This window comes from Schistocerca nitens, chromosome 2 (genome assembly GCF_023898315.1).
Source record: "Schistocerca nitens isolate TAMUIC-IGC-003100 chromosome 2, iqSchNite1.1, whole genome shotgun sequence".
Taxonomy (NCBI): domain Eukaryota; kingdom Metazoa; phylum Arthropoda; class Insecta; order Orthoptera; family Acrididae; genus Schistocerca; species Schistocerca nitens.
The window spans coordinates 1,046,165,326-1,046,190,229 of NC_064615.1; the positions used below are offsets into that span (position 1 = coordinate 1,046,165,326).

The following is a 24,904-nucleotide window of genomic DNA, read 5'->3' on the forward strand; positions in this document are numbered from 1 at the left end:
CAAGCCAAATTTATCTTTGGTGAATCCTCTTGCCAAACACTGTATTGCAGACAAAGAAATAAGAAGTACCACGTCAACATTTCTCAATTGAATTTAATCATTCAGTTACACTTTCACCTATTTGTTTACATAAATCACAAGATATAATGAGCAAAGAGAGGGAGGGAGAGTGTCTGACATTAACACAAATTTCAAAATGTAAAAAACAAAAAGAAAACTAATGAGATTTTTCAGGTACTTTTGAGAACATGCCATGAATCAATCACCTGCAGGTTAAGTGGTTACCATATTTCTAGTTCTTGGTAGGTAAAAATTTTGGAAACTGAGGCAACATAATTTTACTACTCATCACAAACATAGTATAAAAATGAGAGTACCTGTAACTTGTTGAGAGAGGTTGGCTTCTCTGTAGAATTCCAGTTATCTATCAACTTATTCAGGTTCCCAGCACAAATATAACATAGCTGTGCATTCAGCTGCTGTGAACCTTTTCCCTCAGCTTCAATTCGGCTGCCAAGCAGTTCTAAAACAGAAAAGATTGGAACATATAGTACTCAGTTTTCTTACTGGCAGTATCCCATGAGGGGAAAAAAAAAAAAAAAAAAAAAAATCTTATGAGCTATATTTACTGCAAAAATATGTTCTAGCCTACTTTTCTGGTATAAAAGTTAAGCAACTCAAATACCCAAAATCTTTGTAATATTATGAAAAGGACAGATGGCTACTCACTGAAAAGATGACATCTTGCTTTGCAGACAGGCAGCAACACACGCGCACGCACGCGACCACTACCTCCTGTCACTCCAGCCAGAATGCATTCTGACCGGAGATAGAGGTCATGCGTGTGTCAGTTGTGCTTGCTTGTGCAAATGTGCTTGTGTTTGTGTTTTCTTTTCTGAAGAAGGCTTTAGCCAAAAGTTGATGTGTAACAGAATTTTTCATTTTGTCTATCTGCAATTCAGTGTGTCATCTTTACTGTGAGTAGCAATATATCCTTAACACAATATTGCTGATTTTCCAGCTTGGAATTTCCATTGTTTGAGTTTGCCTAAGAGCTTGTCTTCCATCCACCATTTTCCTTTATTATTATTCCTTTATTATTATTATTCCCTACTCTATGCCCATTCTCTCTCTCTCCTTTCCTGTGGCTTTTCATTGCCTTCCAAACCACACATGCTATGACATCCAAGCCAAACTGTATTATATGCATACAACACATGGATTGTTGGTGCAGTATCTTGCGCCCAACTTCTTCCCATCAATAATTATAATCAGCATTCTGGCTGAAGCAGCCAGAGAGAGTGGTTATATGTGTATGAAGTGTGTGTGTGTGTGTGTGTGTGTGTGTGTGTGTGTGTGTGTGTGTGTGTGTGTGTGTGTGTGTGTGAAGGGGGGAGGGGAGGGGCAGGGGGGAGAGGGAGAGGGGGGAGAGAGAGAGGGGGGAGGGAGGGGGGAGGGAGAGGGGGGGAGGGGGGAGAGGGGGGAGAGGGGGGAGAGGGGGGAGAGGGGGGAAAGGAGGGGGAGAGGGGGGAGAGGGGGGAAAGGAGGGGGAAAGGAGGGGGGAAAGGAGGGGGAGAGGGGGAGAGGGGGGAAAGGAGGGGGAGAGGGGGGAAAGGAGGGGGAGAGGGGGGAAAGGAGGGGGAGAGGGGGGAAAGGAGGGGGAGAGGGGGGAAAGGAGGGGGAGAGGGGGGGAGAGAGAGGAGGGGTGGAGAGAGGGGAGGGGGGAGAGAGAGGGGGGAGGGGGGAGAGAGAGAGGAGAGGGGGGAGAGAGAGAGGAGAGGGGGGAGAGAGAGAGGAGAGGGGGGAGAGAGAGAGGAGAGGGGGAGAGAGAGAGGAGAGGGGGGAGAGAGAGAGGAGAGGGGGGAGAGAGAGAGGAGAGGGGGGAGAGAGAGAGGAGAGGGGGGAGAGAGAGAGGAGAGGGGGAGAGAGAGAGGAGAGGGGGGAGAGAGAGAGGAGAGGGGGGAGAGAGAGAGGAGAGGGGGGAGAGAGAGAGGAGAGGGGGGGAGAGGGGGAGGGGGAGGGAGAGGGGGAGGGGGAGGGAGACGGGGAGGGGGAGGGAGACGGGGAGGGGGAGGGAGACGGGGAGGGGGAGGGAGACGGGGAGGGGGAGGGAGACGGGGAGGGGGAGGGAGACGGGGAGGGGGAGGGAGACGGGGAGGGGGAGGGAGACGGGGAGGGGGAGGGAGACGGGGAGGGGGAGGGAGGCGGAGGCGGAGGCGGAGACGGAGGCGGAGACGGAGGCGGAGACGGAGGCGGAGACGGAGGCGGAGGCGGAGGCGGAGACGGAGGCGGAGACGGAGGCGGAGACGGAGGCGGAGACGGAGGCGGAGACGGAGGCGGAGGCGGAGGCGGAGGCGGAGGCGGAGGCGGAGGCGGAGGCGGAGGCGGAGGCGGAGGCGGAGGCGGAGGCGGAGGCGGAGGCGGAGGCGGAGGCGGAGGCGGAGGCGGAGGCGGAGGCGGAGGCGGAGGCGGAGGCGGAGGCGGAGGCGGAGGCGGAGGCGGAGGCGGAGGCGGAGGCGGAGGCGGAGGCGGAGGCGGAGGCGGAGGCGGAGGCGGAGGCGGAGGCGGAGGCGGAGGCGGAGGCGGAGGCGGAGGCGGAGGCGGAGGCGGAGGCGGAGGCGGAGGCGGAGGCGGAGGCGGAGGCGGAGGCGGAGGCGGAGGCGGAGACGGAGGCGGAGACGGAGGCGGAGACGGAGGCGGAGACGGAGGCGGAGACGGAGGCGGAGACGGAGGCGGAGACGGAGGCGGAGACGGAGGCGGAGACGGAGGCGGAGACGGAGGCGGAGACGGAGGCGGAGACGGAGGCGGAGACGGAGGCGGAGACGGAGGCGGAGACGGAGGCGGAGACGGAGGCGGAGACGGAGGCGGAGACGGAGGCGGAGAGGGAGAGGGAGAGGGAGACGGAGACGGAGACGGAGACGGAGACGGAGACGGAGAGGGAGACGGAGAGGGAGACGGAGAGGGAGACGGAGAGGGAGACGGAGAGGGAGACGGAGAGGGAGACGGAGAGGGAGACGGAGAGGGAGACGGAGAGGGAGACGGAGAGGGAGACGGAGAGGGAGACGGAGAGGGAGACGGAGAGGGAGACGGAGAGGGAGACGGAGAGGGAGACGGAGAGGGAGACGGAGAGGGAGACGGAGAGGGAGACGGAGAGGGAGACGGAGAGGGAGACGGAGAGGGAGACGGAGAGGGAGACGGAGAGGGAGACGGAGAGGGAGACGGAGAGGGAGACGGAGAGGGAGACGGAGAGGGAGACGGAGAGGGAGACGGAGAGGGAGACGGAGAGGGAGACGGAGAGGGAGACGGAGAGGGAGACGGAGAGGGAGACGGAGAGGGAGACGGAGAGGGAGACGGAGAGGGAGACGGAGAGGGAGACGGAGAGGGAGACGGAGAGGGAGACGGAGAGGGAGACGGAGAGGGAGACGGAGAGGGAGACGGAGAGGGAGACGGAGAGGGAGACGGAGAGGGAGACGGAGAGGGAGACGGAGAGGGAGACGGAGAGGGCGACGGAGAGGGAGACGGAGAGGGAGACGGAGAGGGAGACGGAGAGGGAGACGGAGAGGGAGATATTTTTCCTGAAGAAGGCTTTGGCCATAAGCTGAGTGTGTAACAGTTTTTTTCGTTATGTCTGTCTACAAATCAATGTGTCATCTTTTCAGTGAGTAGCAATCTATCCTATATATAATATTGTTGATATTCCAATCTGGAAATTCCACTGTTCAACACCTTGATAACATATACACCAACATGGAAATATTGTATGTATTCATACTGGACAATAAGACAGAATGGCCCAGTAATGTCTTACATTATAAAATAATCCTCATATACAAATCAAAAGTGAACTTATTACCCAGCAAAATGAACTAAGACTAGCACTCCAAATCATGCAACAAACAGATTGACCTTACACTTGCTCTGGCAGGCAACCCTCGGCAGGGAACAGCCACCAGGTGACGCATCACACCCTTACTTGTGGCACCAGCGACTAGATAACACTCAATTTAGTGAAATTTCTATCAACCCTGCCTCTGGACAAACAGCCCTGAGTCGCTTGCCACTGTCTGTTTCTGACATGGTGTTGTTAGTGGACTGAGTCATTTTTGAGGGCCTGCGAGTACAACTGTGGAAGAAGCAGATGAACAAGACCTGAACTAAAAGTGTCAGATTTCCCGTCAAAGATTAAGAAATGTTACAGAAGTTGATTTTGAATTCAGGTGAATGAAAATTTTATTGATGAGCAAGAATTAATGAAGACTCCTAAGCAACCGATCCTGTCTAAATTTTGTCGATTATAGATGTCGATATAATGAACCGTACTTCCTGCACAGGAACTATCTGATATGCCATTGCCACCATTTGATTGAAAGTTCTTTTTTAATTTATTTCACTACCTTGATTTCAACTGTAGAGCTATTTTCAACTGCATGGTGAAAACTAAAACCATTGAAAATGGCTCTACTGCCAACATTGCAATAGTGAAATAAATACATAATAAAAACTTATAGTCAACCACTGACAATGATTTCATTTAAAAAGTAAATTATGACTGATGTTCCCAGCCAAGGAAAAAAATCATCATATGATATCATTTCTGGGTTTCTAGGGCCTGCTGTATTAAAGAGCAAATGGAAATGAATATCTGTTAATGCATGTAAAATCACATTTACACCACAGTGAATGGAAGAAAAAACAAACACCAAAGCATTCACAGACAATGTGTCAGCTTTCACTACCATCCATTTATGCCTGGGAGCAAGCATTTACACTGAAGGGAAGGGAAGAGAAGAGAACAAGAGAGTGTATCGTGCCAACTCTATTACAACCATATTACCACAGCGTATCTCCCACCCCCCCCCCCCTACAATGTAAGTCTGAGACTGCGACAGGATTATTTTGCCCACTGTTTTTGAAACATCAAGCAAAAATGAGTAGGAAAATAAGTATGTGTTATCAGAATTTGTATGTGATTGTGAAATGCACAGAGCCAGTGCACTTAAAACTGAATTTTGAACTCCAGCCTTCTTTAACATTATTCCAGAACTGTGCACTTGGTCGATGCCTTTCGCTAGCTCCTCGTTACACTCAAACAGGATATTTAAAGGCAGAGCATGGATTATTAATGAATAAAATAAAACAGTTCACACACAAAATGGCAGATAATTATTCTCTGTGGTGATAGCCCACAAGCTCCCTTAGATGCTTCACTAAAAGACCAACAAGAAGCAACTGAACATGAGCAACGATCGGTGAGTGGGTACTGAACACAACTAAATGTTTTCTCATACCTGCCCACCATTTACACCACAGAGAATTCTCGTTCACTTCCACTCGCTCAGGGAGAAAACGGGTTTAAGTGAGCAATTTGTTAGTGCGCTCTGCCATTCTTTACTACTACTTCTTGTCTGTTTCACAGGCATTTACTCAGTAGTGAATGGAAGGCAACATGACAGAACAAGAATTTTGTCACCCTGACACTAGCACACATTGCGCTTTGGATTCATTACTAAATTGTATCTTGCTGCAAATGTGTACTAAATTATGTAATGACCTGTAAACTGAAATATTTGAAGTCCAACAAACCTTCAAAATAAGGAGCTCTGTTAGCAAATTCCAGGAAATGAATGTGAATATAGCAGTTTAGGTCCTCAGCTAACATTTGGTTCAAGGATCATAAAAGAAGGTTGTGTGCATGGAAGAAGCCTGAAGATACTGGAAGGTCTCAGATTATATAATGGTAAGGCAGAGACTTAGGAACCAGGTTTCAAATTGTAAGACATTTCCAGGGGCAGATGAGGACTCTGACCACAATCTATTGGTTATGAACTGTAGATTAAAACTGAAGAAACTGCAAAAAGGTGGGAATTTAAGGAGATGGGACCTGGATAAACTGAAAGAACCTGAGGTTGTAGAGAGCTTCAGGGAGAGCATAAGGGAATAATTGACAGGAATGGGGGAAAGAAATACAGTAGAAGAAGAATGGGTAGCTTTGAGAAATGAAATAGTGAAGGCAGCAGAGGATCAAGTAGGTAGAAAGAAGACCGCTAATAGAAATCCTTGGGTAATAGAAGAGATATTGAATTTAATTGTTGTAAGGAGAAAATATAAAAATACAGTAACTGAAGCAGGCAAAAAGGAATACAAACGTCTCAAAAATGAGATTGACAGGAAGTGCAAAATGGCTAAGCAGGGATGGCTAGAGGACAAATGTAAGGATGTAGAGACGTATATCACTAGGGGTAAGATAGATACTGCCTACAGGAAAATTAAAGAGACATTTGGAAAAAAGAGGACCACTTGCATGAATATCAAGAGCTCAGATGGAAATCCAGTTCTAAGCAAAGAAGAGAAAGCAGAAAGGTGGAAGGAGTATATAGAGGGTCTATACAAGGGTGATGTTCTTGAGGACAATAGTGTGCAAATGGAAGAGGATGTAGATGAAGATGAAATGGGAGATATGATACTGTGTGAAGAGTTTGACAGAGCAAGTCGAAAAAAGACCCTTGGAGTAGACAACATTCCATTAGAACTACTGATGGCCTTGGGAGAGCCAGCCCTGACAAAACTCTACCACCTGGTGAGCAAGATGTATGAGACAGGTGAAATACTCTCAGACTTCAAGAACAATATAATAATTCCAATCCCGAAGAAAGCACGTGTTGACAGGTGTGAAAATTACCGAACTATCAGTTTAATAAACCATGGGTGTAAAATACTAGCACGAATTCTTTAGAGACGAATGGAAAAACTGGTAGAAGCCGAACACGGGGAAGGTCAGTTTGGATTCTGTAGAAAGGTTGGAACACGTGAGGCAATACTGACTTACCTTAGAAAATAGATTAAGGAAAGGCAAACCTACATTTCCAGCATTTGTAAAATTAGACAAAGCTTTTGATAATATTGACTGGAATACTCTCTTTCAAATTCCGAAGGTGGAAGGGGTAACACACAGGGAGCGAAAGGCTATTTACAATTTGTACAAAAACCAGATGGCAGTTATAAGAGTCGAGGGGCATGAAAGGGAAGCAGTGGTTGGGAAGGAGTGAGACAGGGTTGTAGCCTATTCCCGATGTTCTTTAATATGTATATTGAGTAAGCAGTGAAGGAAACAAAAGAAAATTCGGAGTAGGTATTAAAATTCATGGAGAAGAAGTAAAAACTTTGAGGTTCGACGATGACATTGTAATTCTGTCAGAGACAGCAAAGACCTGGAAGAGCAGCTGAACTGAATAGACAGTGCCTTGAAAGGAGGATATATGATGAACATCAACAAAAGCAAAACGAGGATAATTGCGAGGAAAGCGTTCCTGAAGAAGAGAAATTTGTTAACATCGAGTATAGATTTAAGTGTCAGGAAGTCGTTCCTGAAAGTATTTGTATGTAGCGTAGCCATGTATGGAAGTGAGACATGGATGATAAATAGTTTAGACAAGAAGAGAATAGAAGCTTTCGAAATGTGGTGCTACAGAAGAATGCTGAAGATTAGATAGGTAGATCACATAACTAATGAGGAGGTATTGAATAGAATTGTAGAGAAGAGATATTTATGGCACAACTTGACTAGAAGAAGAGATCAGTTGGTAGGGCCTATTCTGAGGCATCAAGGGATCACCAATTTAGTATTGGAGGGCAGCGTGGAGGGTAAAAATCGTAGAGGGAGACCAAGAGATGAATACACTAAACAGATTCAGAAGGATGTAGGTTGCACTAGGTACTGGGAGATGAAGAACCTTGCACAGGATAGAGTAGCGTGGAGAGCTGCATCAAACCAGTCTCTGGACTGAAGACCACAACAACAACAACAACAACAGCTCCTCAGGCACTCTGTTACTTCAGCTGTAAGAACTTTTATAGCAACTGAAGAATTGCAGAGTAATACAGCAGAGAATACAGCTCAGCAGCACGTCCTTCCACCAGGTGGTTAATTGTGTTCTTGGCCACAGTTTCTCCGTGGTCATTCTTTCAAGTGGAAAGTTGGAGGATGGTCATGCCTGCATAACAACACGCTGTGCAGAAACTGTAGTAGGGCTGGTATATGACATGGCTGCTTTCAAAGGTGGCACTGCCTCTCATAGGATAGGATAAACCTTTGATGAATTGGAGTAGAATGTTCTGGGTGGATATATCATGCAGGCCTTGGACCTGGATCTACCACAGATTATGACCCATGTGGCATTGGGTTGGTAGTGGGAATGGCATAGGGATGAATGAAGATACTGTGTAGGTTGGGTAGGCAGCAGAATACTACTTATTTCCAAGCACTATAATATGTTTCTCCAGCCTGGTATGACGCTGGGTGGTGAGGAGAGTGCTGTTTTGCACCTGGTTATTAGGGGTTGGTGAGAGGATTAGGGGTGTGTGAGGATGTGGTGTGGGAAATCTGTTTGGTGGCTAGTTTTGGGGAAATGGCACCTAACTGTTAAGACCTTTTTGATATCTTCAGCATACTGTGCAAGGGAATTCTCCTCACTGCTAACCACTAACAGCCAGACTATAAGGGTACAATTTCCTAGTGCAGTCTCGATCTCTGCTAACCCCCTGCACCCACATCCCTACACTAATAGTCACACCTTTCTCTGTTCACCCCTCTCAATCCACTTCCCCATGTCATCATGCACTGTACGAAATCACCAGTTCTGCTGCCCATGTCACACACTTATAACAGTGCCTGTACCTCTACTACTCGGTATGTTGTTTCCTTCACTCATAAATTATTTATATTCTGTCAGAACTTTCCACACAATATTTCAGTTGTCAAATGTCTCCCCTCTGTCCTAATCTTCATGTTGTCTGTTCATTATTGCTGTCTTGTAATTTACACCTGCTTTCTTTCTCCCACATTGTCCACCTGTATATTTTCCTTCTTTTACTCCTACCATAATGATAGTACTTCAAATCAACACATTTTTATCTCATTTCTGCATAGATGACCGTGTTGTCCTGCCTCATGGTAGAAAATAAATGCACATATTGCTCCTAATGTGCTTTGCTGATTCACATTTTACCAGTAATTAAAAAATAATTTGTAAAAACTGAAGCCTAATGGAACAGAGGTTTCTTACCACAAAGGACTTGCAGTTCTTCATTCTTCGAGTACGTCAAAGCTGCAGCAAGAGCCTCTCTCCAGCTTTCAATTTGACACGACTGCATTACTTGTGTCCAATCTTCAGTAACAACAGCTGAAATGAGTGATGATAGTGGGCCTTTTGACTGCTAAACAGAGGGAAACAATCATATTTCTTAGTATCTCCCATTCCAAAAACAAATCTGAAATAATATAAAAAATTACAAAATAATCGCAAAATTATTCTAATAAATGCGAGCAAGAATACTACATTCAATCAGATAATTAGTTACATGTTCTATAGATGAACATTATGGTGTGAAACGTGCCAAATGAAAAAACATAACACACACATTACCAAAAAACATTTATGTGATTACATGTTGGCCACTTACAGGGTTTTTCTGTCAAAATGACCAATTATTTCTGTTCAAGAATCCCTCTACGGTACAGAAAAATTTGTTGAGGAAAAAATTCAATCAATATTTGAAAACACTTCTGCTATCTATAACTGATTTTACTTCCAAGGGGAGGTTGTCAAAGAGTTTTACAACCGCACAGTTCACTCCTTTCTGTGCCAAAGTTAGAATCATTGAAGAATAATGCAGATAATTTTTTCTTCTTAGCTTTGTACTTGTGAATACCTTTATTACTCTCAAACTCAAGGCTAATAAATTTCATATGTTAACATATGTACTCTGAAGCTGTGGTTAATATCCCAAGTTGCTAAAAGAGATGCCTGCAACTGTACAGGTGTGAACCCATACATAATTCTAATTACTTTCTTTTGTGCAATAATTACTTTTTCCCTAAATGAGGTGTTACGCCAGAATATAATCCTGTAAGATATCAGTAAATCAAAATACGAAAAATATGTTAACTTACTGACTTCTAGCCCCCAAAGTTGGAAACTTCTTATGACAGAAGTAACCAAAATGAACCATTTCACCAGATCTACAAAGTACTATATAGCTTTTCCAGTTTAAGTCAATAATGCACAAAGTTGAATGGTCTGATGGGTTTCAACATGTTCTTGAATTTTTGGTATTTAGTTATCATTATTTTATTCAGGGGTAAGGATTTCGGACCATCACCAACATACTACTGAATTTTTCTTTATCTGCTTGCTGGATGTGCAATGCTGATACCTGTAGACCACATTGGCTGCTTGGAGGAAAACACAAACAACAGATTGCCAGTACATGTAGGTATTAACGCTTGCATCGCTACATAAAATACTCAATATTCTTTCTTTGGTCTCCAATGACATTGGATAAAGCATACCCAAAGCTTAGAGTAATAAAAGTTTGGCATTGTCAACCAGCCCCTAATTTTGGAAACCCAGCTTGACTAAACCTAAAACCAGTCTTTGACAACTTCCCACCCAGGAAGATGAAGGGGTAGGTCAGAGTGAGGAGTGTAACTTAAGAAATGTCATAGGTAACTGAGCAATACTCCTCTGAAATATTACAATCTGTGGTCTAGGACCTGTGCTCTTACAGAAATCTGTGACAGCAAATCTCTTTTCCAAAGAATCATCAATTGCATCTGGCATTTCTTTTAATTAAAATACACTGAGATGTAATTTCATTAAAGAATCATTATGAAACAAACTTAGAAAAAATGCAAGCAGCCTATTTAGCAAAGATGGATTGGACACTACTTCTGTATAAAATTCTGTAACATATTCTAAGCTTCATGAGAAACAATTTCTTAAATTTGGACAGTTATGATTTGAAATACATTTGCCTCCCTTGAGGCAGCAACTACAAAAGCCACTGAATAATAATACTGAGGTCTCTTTGCAAGAAAAATTCACATGTCACTTCACTATGATTAAGAAATGTTATAATTAGAGAGAAGAATCTTTAAAAGGCAGGACAGAGCACATTACTCTCTGTTAGTTTTGACCCCACAAAGAGGTAGAAGATATTAAGGCAAGTGTCACCACTAACTTGAAAGGATATTGTAATCTTGTATCTTCAATCACCTCAAGGGAAGGTATAGAAATAAATACACAAAGAAAAAAATATCAGTGTTAACATAAAAAATTCATTGCCTTCAGTTTACTGAAATTGTCTAAGAGAGCAAGAAATTCATTTTCATAATTTTGTTCAATATTATTTCAATATGAACAATTAACACTCATAAAAATAATCAAATATGAAGAAACACTAAAGATCTTTTTTTGCTTTAATTTTACTTATTTCTTTCCAATCAACTGCAACGCTTGCCTGGAAGTATTTGTACTGTGTCCGTGCCAGCAAATCACTTCCTCCTGTCATGGCAAGAATAATAGCATCAGCCATTCGTCCATCTTCAAGACACAAGTCAACAGCAGCTTCTATATTGCCAATCAACAGTGCTTGAGAAATCAATCCATTTATGTCTGAAAAAAGCAAATAATAACAGTCCACAGGCTTCAATCAATCATTTATACAGGGTTGTAAAAGTGAAATAGGTGCACAACAGCTCACCATCACCAACTGATATCTTGAATGGTGAAGCCGGTGGTGTAGGCCTGCTGGTAGTATTTGAGGCAGCTGCAGCGATAGCATCAAAGGCTGCAGCAGCTGCATCGCCATCTGGAGGCTGAAAGATGACAAAAAATATCACACAATGCCTGTGGCCCATTTAGGCTCATTAATACAAAAACTATTATGATCATTATCTTTTTGTCATTTGTTATGCCATAGTTTACATCAGAAAATTTAGAAATTCTGTGTATGCATACTTATATGAAATTGGTAACTTTATATTTCTAATAAACTGGAATCTTCAGATTGAAAACTATATTCAATTTATAAAAAGGTGTTAACACAATTTTTATTTTTCTCTTTATTTATTTTGCTGTCCACCCTCTCAATGTCTTCAGCTGGAGGAAAAAACCACCCTCATCAATGTGTTCAGGTATGTTCCTTTAACAATTATTTCTTCTTTATTTTTTCTGTTTAAAGATCTGAACACTACTTCCAGGATTGCTGAGAATAGCTTTGGTGATATGAAACTTCCTCATCTGACTCGTTTCAGTTTTATTTTCCTCTACCCGGATGAAGTCTGACAGAAGCTGTGTCATTGACTTACATAGTCTTCAGTATACCGCTTCTAAAATCTTATTTTTCTTTTCTCTCTGATGAGCCATGTAATAATTTTCTTTGGATACAAGGTCTGTTGCGACCCATTATTGTCAAACCCAAAAACATTCATGCAAAAACAAGCAACTTGAACTGACGATTAGAACATTTGCTAAATAAGTGATCACTGCGCATTACTAAAGCCGATTATTATTTTAGTCTGAACTGATTTTTACACACAATTGAGTACATAATCTAGTACGAAAAGTTGTAAACAAAAAATGTTAAAATAGAAAGAAGTTTTAAGAAAAATCATTCCTACTGAATTGAATAAATTGAGCAAGCTATAGTAGTAAAGTAACTGTGGCATACCTAGAAGCGGTAAAGCACAAAGGTATGATTTAATCAGTATCAGTGCACAATGTTCAAAAGATATAAAATAATATTATAATACTTATATACATGACAGAGAGTAGTCACAACTCTTTCTCACAACCATAAGGAGCTAATCAAGGCAGAAATAGCATTCACTGAGTCCAAGAGCCTAAAATTCATAAAGGCAAATAAAAGCATAAGATCCGCAAACCCTGACTAGTAATGGAGACAGAAATAAAAGAAATAGTTGTTGAGCAATGGTTTTTCAAACAAGTACGTCTAAAGATCAATCATTTTATGAGTTTCATAAAGCAGCTGCAAAATTTGGTAAATACTCTCACAAACTATCAACTATTTAAAAACTGAAAATAAATTAAGACACTACTAAACATTTATCAAAAGAAACAAAGCAGCCACATATCCGAAGGCCAATTTGAATACTACAGCTGACTAAAATCCCTCCAGCCACCCAAATGGAAATAAATATTACAGCACCAAAAGCACTTGTGATTATGTTTGCCAATATCCACATCAGTGGCACTTCAACTACGCAACAATTTCAAGTGATAGGCCACCATAGCAGCCTGGATTCTGGGTCATGTTTTAGCATATTAACAGCATGTGAGCAGATACACAACCAGAGGAATGAACCAGCATAGGCAGTTCATTGTCTGGTGTTAAATTGTGCCGTTCTTCTGCCAGCCATACCATAATTACCTAGAATTAGTCACAACAGCTACCCCTTACAAGATGAATTCTCTCAGGATGCAAAACTCAAAATTTTCACAGCCTATTTGGTAACTTCTTTAGCATATTCTTTGTGCCACTGGAGAGAATCTGGAAAGGAAGGGCACTATTCGTCTCGACAGAGACTGACCATCATTGTGTATTATTTGCAGAGATAAAGTGTTAAACACTTTTGATACTGACTGCTGTAGGACGTTGCCTGGTCAGATGCTCAGATGACATATTTCACTTGCTATTAATAAGCTATATGTCCAAAAAAAAAAAAACAAAAAAAAAAAAGAAGGTTGGGATAAGTAAGAAATTTAATCTGTATAAGGAGATTGTTACAGCGTAAAAGTCAAGCACTGGCACAACAGTTAGGAACGTAGAACAGAGAGGGCTGCGGACAAAGTCAGCCAGTAGTACGCTGACTGACCCCTCTCTAGGACAACACGGAGACAGCAGCGGCCTCTACGTGAGGAGGACATAAGTGCCACGCCACCTGGCCACAGCCCAGTTGAAGTCTAGCCATTTATGAGCTCTACAGCAGTGACTTAGGAACTGTATAATTTCTCTTGTATTAGGAATTGCATATACTGAGAGATTGTCTTATTTTGTCTGTCGCCCATTGCTTGCAGCAAATCACTGTAAATTCTCAAAGTTAAGTATTGTCATTTATCTTACTGTAACAAAAATTCATTCTTACGATTTGCTTGAATTGTTGTCCAGCGATACAAGAAGCAGGTTTCCTAGGCACCCCATATTTGATGAGGAGGCAGGACACAACAGAGATGGTTTGGACATAGTGTACTACACATGCATGTCTATTTTACTGGTAAGACACAGTGTGAGGAAAGGCATAACTGTGGCCTCTTTAGCTTCTTTGACAGGGTAGATTCTCCCGAGAAAATCTGTATGTCACTTTGGATGGTGATTTCATACTCAATGCCACACCACTGTACTATGCCTACTGTCCATTCACAATAACAGTCAAAAACCTAAATGTTTACATGGTAGTTATGACAACACACACTAAACTCAAATATTTTCATTTAGTGACACTAAACAGCAAGAGTTCTGATGCATCAAAATATGTGAATACAAGTGCATAAGACTTAAGTTGCAATGATGGTCATAGCTGTCAGCAAAGTTTTGGGACTGTATTTCAACAACATATTGCCTGGATACAGTTGTTCAGAATGTCACACTTCTTTATAAGAGGCTTTCAAAAAGAAATGAGCTGGAGGCATAATTACAGAAACCAGTACCCGTATATTAGAAGTATTGACCCTGGCTGTTGACACACTTGTCCCACTATGACACAAGGCGGTGAATGGCTGTCTCATAAAATTCCCGGGTCTGTAATGGTAAACAGTCCCACACATACAGGTGGATGTCGTCGTCTGAGGTGAATCGTTTGGCCCTCAGAGCCTTTTTAAGGGGGACCAAAAACGGCCCCCTTCTGATTCACTTCCTGCAGCACAGGACAACAGTGTATGCCCAGTGTTACTCACAAACCTTGACCACCCTTCGCCAAGTGATCAAATCAAAACGACCAGGCAATCTCACCCATGGGGTCATTCTGCTCCACAACAATGCAAAGCCTCATACTGCCAACATAGTCACAGCACTCCTACAGAAATTCAAATGGGAGATTCTTGGCCACCATCCGTGCAGTCCGGACCTCTCTCCCTGTGATTACGTCATTTTTGGCTGTCTTAAAAAGGCTCTGATGGGCAAACGATTCACCTCAAATGACAACGACGTCCAGCTGTATGTATAGAACTGGTTAACATCGCAGCCCCGGGAATTTAATGAGACAGCCATTCACCGCCTTGTGTCACAGTGGGACAAGTCTCTCAACAGCCAGGGTCAATACTTCTAACATATAGGTACTGGTACTGGTACAGGTACTGGTTTGTGTAACTATGCCTCTGGCTCGTTTCTTTTTGAACTCTCCTTATAGATCCCAGCAGTACCTGGGTGTAAAAATAACGAACAACTTCAGTTGGAAAGACCACATAGACAATATTGTGGGGAAGGCGAGCCAAAGGATGCGTTTCATTGGCAGGACACTTAGAAGATGCAACAAGTCCACTAAAGAGACAGCTTAGACTACACTCGTTCGTCCTCTGTTAGAATATTGCTGCGCGGTGTGGGATCCTTACCAGGTGGGATTGACAGAGGACATCGAAAGGGTGCAAAAAAGGGCAGCTCGTTTTGTATTATCACGTAATAGGGGAGAGAGTGTGGCAGATATGATACGCGAGTTGGGATGGAAGTCATTAAAGCGAAGACATTTTTCATCGCGGTGAGATCTATTTACGAAATTTCAGTCACCAACTTTCTCTTCCGAATGCGAAAATATTTTGTTGAGCCCAACCTACATAGGTAGGAATGATCATCAAAATAAAATAAGAGAAATCAGAGGTCGAACAGAAAGGTTTAGGTGTTCGTTTTTCCCGCGCGCTGTTCGAGAGTGGAATGGTAGGGAGATAGTATGATTGTGGTTCGATGAACCCTCTGCCAAGCACTTAAATGTGAATTGCAGAGTAATCACGTAGATGTAGATGTAAATGTACTGGTTTGTGTAATTATGCCTCTGGCTTGTTTCTTTTTGAACTCTCCTTATAGATCCCAGCAGATATTGAACTTACTCTGGACACTTTCTCATGAGATGTATGATAGATTCATTATGTATGATGATAACACTAAATAGTTAGAATATCCATGTCTTTTCAGTAATCAGTACCAATTAATGTGCACCTAAACCAAGGGGTCATGGTACACATTCCAATAATACATCCAATAACTTTTTGACTTCGTATCACGAGGTATGAAAGAACTATCTACTGCTCAAATACTGATTCTATAACGATAATACGGCTACTGATCTTAAATTTAAGATTTGTGCAGTCACTAAGTCACATGGCATAATCCCCTTTCTTTTCTAAAGGCTCCTATAGCTGTGAGAATATCTCTATATGAAGTATGTATGTACAATAATTGTCTCTCATCTGTTAGGTTTGTGAGTATATGTTTGACATGATCGATTGCTTCTACACAGAAAGAGAGACTACATGGTTTCATGCAGCCAACAGCAGCAAATACACACAACACTACCAAATCTTTAAAGCTACAAAAACTGGTACCAGATTTAAACTACAAAAAATAGCCTTGCAGCATTATTTACAATATTTAAAAAGGTTGAGTGCAAGATAACCAGTTACAATGAAAGAAGTGATAAATATGACTCAAAAACTGTTGAAAATTGACACAAACTTTTTCTTACCAAACCATTTGCTCGAGTTTCCTCCAATCCCTCAGCATCAGGTAGAGTACCATTCTAAAAATGCATTCAAACTGCTACAGTAATCACAGCGAATGGATCTATTTAATTACTATTTGAAAACATCAAACAAACTGCTGAGGCCCCAAGTACATAAATCTACTCTAGGAATGCTATTAACGCAGTGTATCATCTTAAATGGTCCAAGCAAAGATGCCAATATTAAATTGCTGCAGCCTGGTACTCCACTGCACAGCCACAAACTGGCTCTTACAAGACCCTGAAACCTTACCGATGTTACTATAAACATTCTGTGAGCCATTCAAAAACTTGATAAGTGATCATTGGTCATAACTAATACGCTTTGTATTTACACTGAAGCACCAAAGAAACTGATGTAGGCATGCATATTCAAATACAGACATATGTAAACACACAGAATACAGCACAGCAGTTGGCAATGCCTATATAAGATAACATGTGTCTCGCGCAGTTGTTAGGTCAGGAACTGCCACTACAACAGCAGATTATCAAGATTTGAGTAAGTTTGAACCTGGTGTTATACTCAGCGCATGAGGGATGGGATACAGCATCTCTGAGGTCACGATGAAGTGGGGATTTTCCCGTATGACCATTTCACGAGTGTACTGTGAATATCAGAAATCCGATAAAACATCAAATCTACGACATTACTGTGCCCAGAAAAATATCCTGCAAGAACGGACCAACGACAATTGAAGAGAATTGTTCAACATGACGGAAATGTGACCCTTCTGCAAATTGCTGCAGATTTCAGTGATGGGCCATCAACAAGTGTCAGCGTGCGAACCACTCAACGAAACCTCATCAATATGGGCTTTCGGAGCCAAAGGCCTACTCATGTACCCTTGATGACTGCATGAAACAAAGCTGTATGTCTCGCTTGGGCCAGGCAACACTGACATTGGACTGTTTATGACTGGAAACATTTTGCCTGGTCAGAACAATCTCGTTTCAAATTGTATCAAGTGGAGGGATGTGTATGAGCATGGAGACAAACTCATGAACCCATAGAACCTGCATGTCAGCAGGGGAGTGTTCAAGCTGGTGAATGTTCTGTAATGGTGTGGGGCATGTGCAGTTGGAGTGATATGGGACTCTCAATACGTCCAAATACAACTCTGACAGGTGACACGTATGGAAGCATCCTGTCTGATCACCTGCACCCATCCATGTCCATTGTGCATTCTGACGGACTTCAGCAATTCCAGCAGAACAATGCAACAACCCACACGTCCAGAGTTTCTACAGAGTGGCTCTAGGAACACTCTTCTGAGTAAACACTTCCGATGACCACCAGACTCCCCAGACATGAACATTATTGAGCATATCTGGTATGCCTTGCAGCCCGCTTTTTAGAAGAGATTTCCATCCCCTCATATTCTTACAGATTTGTGGACAGCCCTGCAGGATTCATGGTGTCAGTTACCCCCAGCACTGCTTCAGACATTAGTCGAGCCCATGCCACAATGCCTGTAAACTCGCAGGGGCCCTATACGATATTAGGCACAGGTATACCAGTTTCTTTGGCTCTTCAGTGCATAATTCACTTGTGAACTCTCATTTTACAGCAACAGAGAGCACAAGTTTGTTTCCCCGAGTTGGATGTGATTAGTGTCTACAAAAAGGTTGAAGTAAGCTTTGTTTTGTGGAAATAGAGGGGGCCATCTTTTTACAAAACTGTGGATAACTCACACTGAAACATGGAGATACAGTGAATGGACTGGGATTATTTTCATCCTGTAATGATGCTGTTAGCACCTGGATTAAGTGAGTTATAGCCCGCCTCAATAAAGAATTAACTGCGTAGTTTTGCAAATGGAGGGACTGAAGCACATGGATCTGGGAAAATGATTAATGTGGGTTTTAATGTGGGACTATCTACATGAAGGAGAGTTCAAAGCAATGCCAAAGGGATTACAAAGATTGAGTAGATGGCAGAATACTATTTCTCTAGATGATAGAATGATTTCATGTAATGTATCTGTTATTTCACAATAAGACTCACTCAAGTCATCTAGGAAGTTTCAGTGCAGAAAGGGTATAAGGAAAGTGAAAGTGAACTTATTGAAAGCATCTGAATCAGAGTACACATTTAATGTTAAGTCTAAGGTTACATGGGGGGAAAAAATTAACACTGTGGAGGCAGCATTTCTCAAAAGTACAGCTAGTGCTGTTTATTTAGTGGACTTATGTGATGAAAAAGTGTACATATGTCCATCAGATCAACATCAACAAACGTAGTATGGGTTATGGACAAATATCGTTTTGCTCACAACAGACAATGAGTTCAGTGGTTCCAGAAAATTATGAAGTTTTGACTCACCATGAAATTAGACAATGAAGTATTGACTGTTTTCTCTCTCTCTCTCTCTCTCTCTCTCTCTCTCTCTCTCTCTCTCTCTCTCCCCTCCCCCCCCCCTCCCCCCCCCCCCACATTTAAGTTTCTCATAACAACAGAAAACAAATTCATTTTAAGAATAATTATATACGTTACAAAAGGTTCACATTTCAATCTTTTGTATGGAAATCTGCAAGAAGTGTCCACTGAGTTATTTCTTATATTGATGGCACTTTTGTATAACTCACATTACATTTCTTTTTTTATATGAGATTTTATGTCAAAATATTATCACAAGCTTTATATACCAGAATCTTGAGAAAATTTGCATACATAAGGCTGTATTTAGGATGACAAGTTACTTTCTCATGTTCACCCCATAAGTATGCCAGATAGTATAAGCTACCCATTAATTTTAAGTCCAAAATTGCCTATGTCATGCTCCATGTCATCATGTGTAACTTTGCTTTGGGAAACAGTTCCCATTTGGGTGTTATAGCATTAGAAACTTTTATATTGTGTATGTCCGTTCTATTGATTATTCGAATCCTGTCCACTGCTGTGTGTCACACTGCAACAAATTTCGGGCACTCAAAACATTGTTTGATTGTGTACTCCAAATTGCAATTTACACATGCAGTTAGCAGTTTTAACTGTATAGAGTAAAGCTTGGAGTTGGTTGTTATTGTCCAGTTTATCATTTTGTACATTGCTGATATGGTGCCTCCCGGTATTATTTTCATCACTAAATTTTCCCGCATGATTTTCCAATTGTGCGGCGATCTGAAACAGATCATAGCCTACCTCTCTTACGACACCTAGAAGCTCCTTACTTAACTGAGTCAACTGACCGTTGCCTGACTATACCTATCTCCAACTTTTTTTTTTTTTTTTTTTTTTTTTTTTTTTTTTTTTTTTTTTGTGGTGCCCTGTTCCAGTTTCACACATTTTGCCAGTAGATGAAGTAGACACTCCTCTTCTATCACAAATATTGTTAATATTACTTTTACTCTCATACAAACAACCCTTATTACAAAGACCATTCAAACACAACTTACAGCCAAGAGATTTCATTAAATATATTTAGTGGTTGTTTTGAACATAGGAAACACGTTTATCATCTTCTCTCAATGTAGTTTCATTTCCAAATATTGTTTTCTCTAAAGAACACCTGTAAATATGCTGAACTGAAAGTAAATTCTCACAGACATATGATAATCATTAGAAACACAAATTTGGACAAAGTACATTAATATGCAAGATGCGATAGAAAGTAAAAATGAAAGAAATAAAGATTTAGTCAATTACAAGTCTAATGAGAAAGTGAACTCGCCAGAGTAAACAGGTCACACCAGTCAGCACAGATTATGAACCACTTTAACGTAATTGCAGTTTATTATTAATTATCTTTTATCTCATTACACCTTAGAACGGAAAACCCCAGATGGAATAAAAAAAATGAAATTGAGTGCTATCACTACATAGAGGAGGCTTTGTGCAGCAGACAGGCACATTTAAAAGTCAACTAAGCTAGTCTAAGCTTGTAATTCTTCAGGCTTTCCCAGCAATCTAAGGACATCTTGGGTTGTCGGGTGTTCTACCGGATATCAGCATCATACTTGCATGATATTTCGGTAGCGTAACTCATTACCTTCATCAGGTGCGACCTGAGACTATCACTCGAGTGGACCTGGTCCAGTATTTATGCCTGTGGCCTTCCCCCTTCACCAGGCACTCCCTCTGCGGTCCGCGCACGCTCGCTGTGGTCTTCTGGAGCATTGCCGTTCCCTTTTCCATCCGCTGCAGTCCTGGGTGTTCTCTTTGTGGTGGGGAATGTCAAGGACGGCATGGGTTTACGGAAACAAGGGATTTATAATATACTTTGCCAATGTGGCATGTCCTACACTGGCCAGACAACAAGAACAGTAGATATCAAGTGCAAGGAACATCAGAGGCACACCCAATTAAGACAGGCAACAAAATTAGTCATTGCTGAAAACTGCCTAGAACCACGTCATGCCATGAATTATGAAGAAACCAAGTATCTAGCACAGACGCCCAGATTTTGGGACAGTGTTATAAGGGAGTCAATATAGATAAAAGTGACCGATAATCTAATGAACCATGACACAGGGTACCAGCTACATAGAGCCTGGGATCCTGCTCTGGAATTGCTGAAGAAGCAACGAGGACAGCTACAGCACTCCACAAATAGAAGAACTGAAGGTGTGAACATGGAGAACGATCCCCATACAGAGTTACAGGTGCAGCAGACCGAAGATGGAACACCCAGGGTCAGGACTGACAGGCGCGGACAGCAGAGGGAACATCTCAAACTGCAGTGGACCGAAAATGGAATGGCAACGCTCCAGCAGATCACAGTGAGTGGGAGAGGACGACAGGGGGAATGCCTGGTACCACAGACAGGATTCCAAATGCACCAGAACGAAGATGGAACACCCAGGAGAGTGTCTGGCAGGCGCGGACCACAAAGGGAACACCCAGGACTGCAGTGGATGGAAAATGGAATGGCAATGCTCCACAAGATCCACTCGAGTAGTAGTCTCAGGTTGCACCTGATGATGGTAACGAGTTACGCTACTGAAATATCGTGCAAGTACGATGCTGATGTCTAGTCTAAGCTTAGTTTACTTTTCAATGTACGGTACTTTAAATGTGACTGTCTGTTAAGTGACTCCTCTACTTGGTATCATTTCACTGTTCATTATACAACTTACTACACTTAACACTGAAAAAGAGTAAAATATTTACATGCTACTGGAATGAAATTTTCAACTCTGCAGCAGAGTGTGCACTGATATTAAACTTCCTGTCAGATTAAAACTGTGTGCCGGACCAAGACTCGAACTTGGGACCAATGCCTTTTGTGTGCAAGTGAAAGTTGCAAAGGTAGGAGATGAGGTACTGGCAGAAGTAAAGCTGTGAGGACGAGGTACGAATCGTGCTTGGAAAGCTCAGTTGGTAAAGCACTTGCCCATGAAAGGCAAAGATCCCGAGTTCAAGTTTCAGTCCAGCACACAGTGTTAATCCACCAAGAAGTTTCACGTCAGTGCACACTCCACTGCAGAGCGAAAATTTCATTCAGGAAACATTCCCCAGGCTGTGGCGAAGCCATGTCTCTGCAATATCCTTTCTTCTCAGAGTGCTAGTTCCACCTTCCAAACTTCGTACAAGCCCTTCTGCGAAACTTGCAGGAGATGAGGTGCTGGTGGAAGTAAAGCCATGAGGACAGGTTGTGAGCCATTCTTGGGTAGCTCAGTCAGTAGTGTACTCGCCCGCAAAAGGTATAGGTTCCGAGTTCGAGTCCTGGTCCAGCACACTATTTACATGCTACTGAAGAATAAGTATGAAGAAGACCTTAATGAAATCCAGTTTTCATCTAACAAACAAAGTTGCGTTATACTTACTTCTCGTCCAAGAGCTGCCATCCTGTCATTCAAGCCATCAAGCATTGGGCTGGATCTTGCATTAGCAGGTTTTCCAAATTTGCTAAGCTGCAACAAAATAATTATTTTCAGCACCTTTGTCTAAGCAGTTGCAAACGTACATGCACATTGTTTGTATGGACTTATAATACAACTAAAAACAGTCATGGTGGCCTATTAAAATAAACTGTGTTTATTTCAGAATTCTAAAAATAACTTCTTAGTTGTTAAATAGAATAGGTGGAATAAGCATTTGTCTCATTATTTACAGAAGAAAGGTATTTCATGCCACGTTCAAAGAAGACTAGAAGCTTGAAGAACCATAAATACAGTTAGGTATCATTACAAGGCACAAATGCAACCTAATGTGATTAAAATAGTGTAATTATGTCAAAATCATTACACTTGTGCAATTTCTGAAGATGCAGGAAAATGGATTACAAGAACGTCATTCAAAAGCAGATAAATGGGTCTACACTCCTACATTCAGTGAGTAAATATAAGCAAACAATTTAAATAATTTAAGAATAATGATAACTTGCCAAATAGCAAAGGCACTGAGTCATCTGAAAGCACATCAACAAGACCAAGAACTTTGCTAGCTTTTGGACAATTTTTTTTCAAGCTATATGGTATACATATGGCAAAAAGCTATCAGCCTTTTGCCAACTCAACACATATGCTATTTAGTGAGCTGTTATCTTTATTCTTTGAATTATTCACAGTCCACCGGGAATTTCAATTACCATAAGAAACCAATTTTTTCTGTCAAAGTTATGGTATGAATTTCCCATCTGTTTTAGTAAATATTGATTTGACAATTTCTGAAGTAACATTCTGTAAAATACAAATATGGTATGGCAAGTTCTGATAGAACGGACATCATTTGGGAGTGAGGATAGCAGCTCGCTGAATAACAGACGCATAAAGACATTGACAGGCACACAAAACAGAATGAAAATAGACAGCTCACATTCGGACAAATCGTGTGTGTGTGTGTGTGTGTGTGTGTGATTAATTGCATTCTGTAAAATATTCTGAACTGTTGCAAACAAACATGATAAGGATATCCCATTCTGAGAAGATGGGCATGTGCTACAAGGGCCATGTTCAGATCACACACAATACAGGTTCGGACACAGTTTTGTCAATATTTTTAGCTCTTTGGCAAGAGAATTTATTTATTTATTTATTTACTTTTCACACCTTAAGAGCTATGAGCATTTGTTCAGTTAGAAGAGATGTGCTCCACAGTAGTGAAGATGAACAAGTGCTCATATATCTCTTAACTCGATTTTGTTAAATTTCATCATAAAAGCACAGAAGTCTGAGAAATTCTTAACACCAAGCGTTCTAACTGAAAGCAATTTTCCTGCATGCACATATTTTATGCCAATTATGGTTTACCTTCATGAACACCTTTCTCTTCGTGGTTGATTTTGACACATACCACATGTGCTATAACACTATATGAAACATATCTTGTTGTCAGAAAGAGAGAAAAAGAAATATCTATGGCAGCTGTGTAATGTACATAAACTAGGAGTACTCCCTATGAGGATATACAGGGTGATTCAACAAGAATACCACAACTTTAGGAATTTAAAACTCTGCAACGACAAAAGGCAGAGCTAAGCACTATCTGTCGGCGAATTAAGGGAGCTATAAAGTTTCATTTAGTTGTACATTTGTTCGCTTGAGGCGCTGTTGACTAGGCATCAGCGTCAGTTGATGCTAAGATGGCGACCGCTCAACAGAAAGCTTTTTGTGTTATTGAGTACGGCAGAAGTGAATCGACGACAGTTGTTCAGCGTGCATTTCGAACGAAGTATGGTGTTAAACCTCCTGATAGGTGGTGTATTAAACGTTGGTATTTCAGCCAATAAAGTTTTTGGTCCCTTTTTCTTCGAAGGTGCTACTGTAACTGGACTACAGTATCTGGAGATGTTAGAGAATTGGCTGTTCCCTCAGCTCGAACAAGAAGCACAACAATTCATATTTCAGCAGGATGGAGCGCCACCACATTGGCACTTATCTGTCCGTAACTACCTGAACGTCAACTACCCGAGGCGATGGATCGGCCGCCAGGCAGCCCGTGAGAGAGCACTTCATCACTGGCCTCCAAGAAGCCCTGATCTTACCCCCTGCGATTTTTTCTTATGGGGGTATGTTAAGGATATGGTGTTTCGGCCACCTCTCCCAGCCACCATTTATGATTTGAAACGAGAAATAACAGCAGCTATCCAAACTGTTACGCCTGATATGCTACAGAGAGTGTGGAACGAGTTGGAGTATCGGGTTGATATTGCTCGTGTGTCTGGAGGGGGCCATATTGAACATCTCTGAACTTGTTTTTGAGTGAAAAAAAAAACCTTTTTAAATACTCTTTGTAATGATGTATAACAGAAGGTTATATTATGTTTCTTTCATTAAATACACATTTTTAAAGTTGTGGTATTCTTTTTGAATCACCCTGTACAGAGACCGTCTTTTTCATTGCATTTCGGAAGCCTCAAGTTATACAATTTACATAGCTAAACTGAAAAAATA

At 42.0% G+C, this 24,904-nt stretch overlaps 1 protein-coding gene across 5 annotated transcripts in view; it reads right to left on the reverse strand.

Moving 5' to 3' along the window:
* LOC126237386 (protein transport protein Sec31A) overlaps nt 1-24,904 on the reverse strand; it is a 167,035-nt gene that overhangs the window by 79,200 nt on the left and 62,931 nt on the right. For 4 of the 5 annotated variants that reach the window (XM_049947472.1, XM_049947468.1, XM_049947471.1 and 1 more), the window contains exons 11-15: nt 22,337-22,423; nt 11,542-11,656; nt 11,299-11,453; nt 9,063-9,213; nt 378-523 (exon numbers count right to left, since the gene is read on the reverse strand). In XM_049947472.1, coding sequence (XP_049803429.1) covers nt 378-523; nt 9,063-9,213; nt 11,299-11,453; nt 11,542-11,656; nt 22,337-22,423 — 654 coding nt within the window. The remainder of the gene's footprint in view (nt 1-377; nt 524-9,062; nt 9,214-11,298; nt 11,454-11,541; nt 11,657-22,336; nt 22,424-24,904) is intronic. The other variant, XM_049947469.1, reaches the window with a different exon arrangement.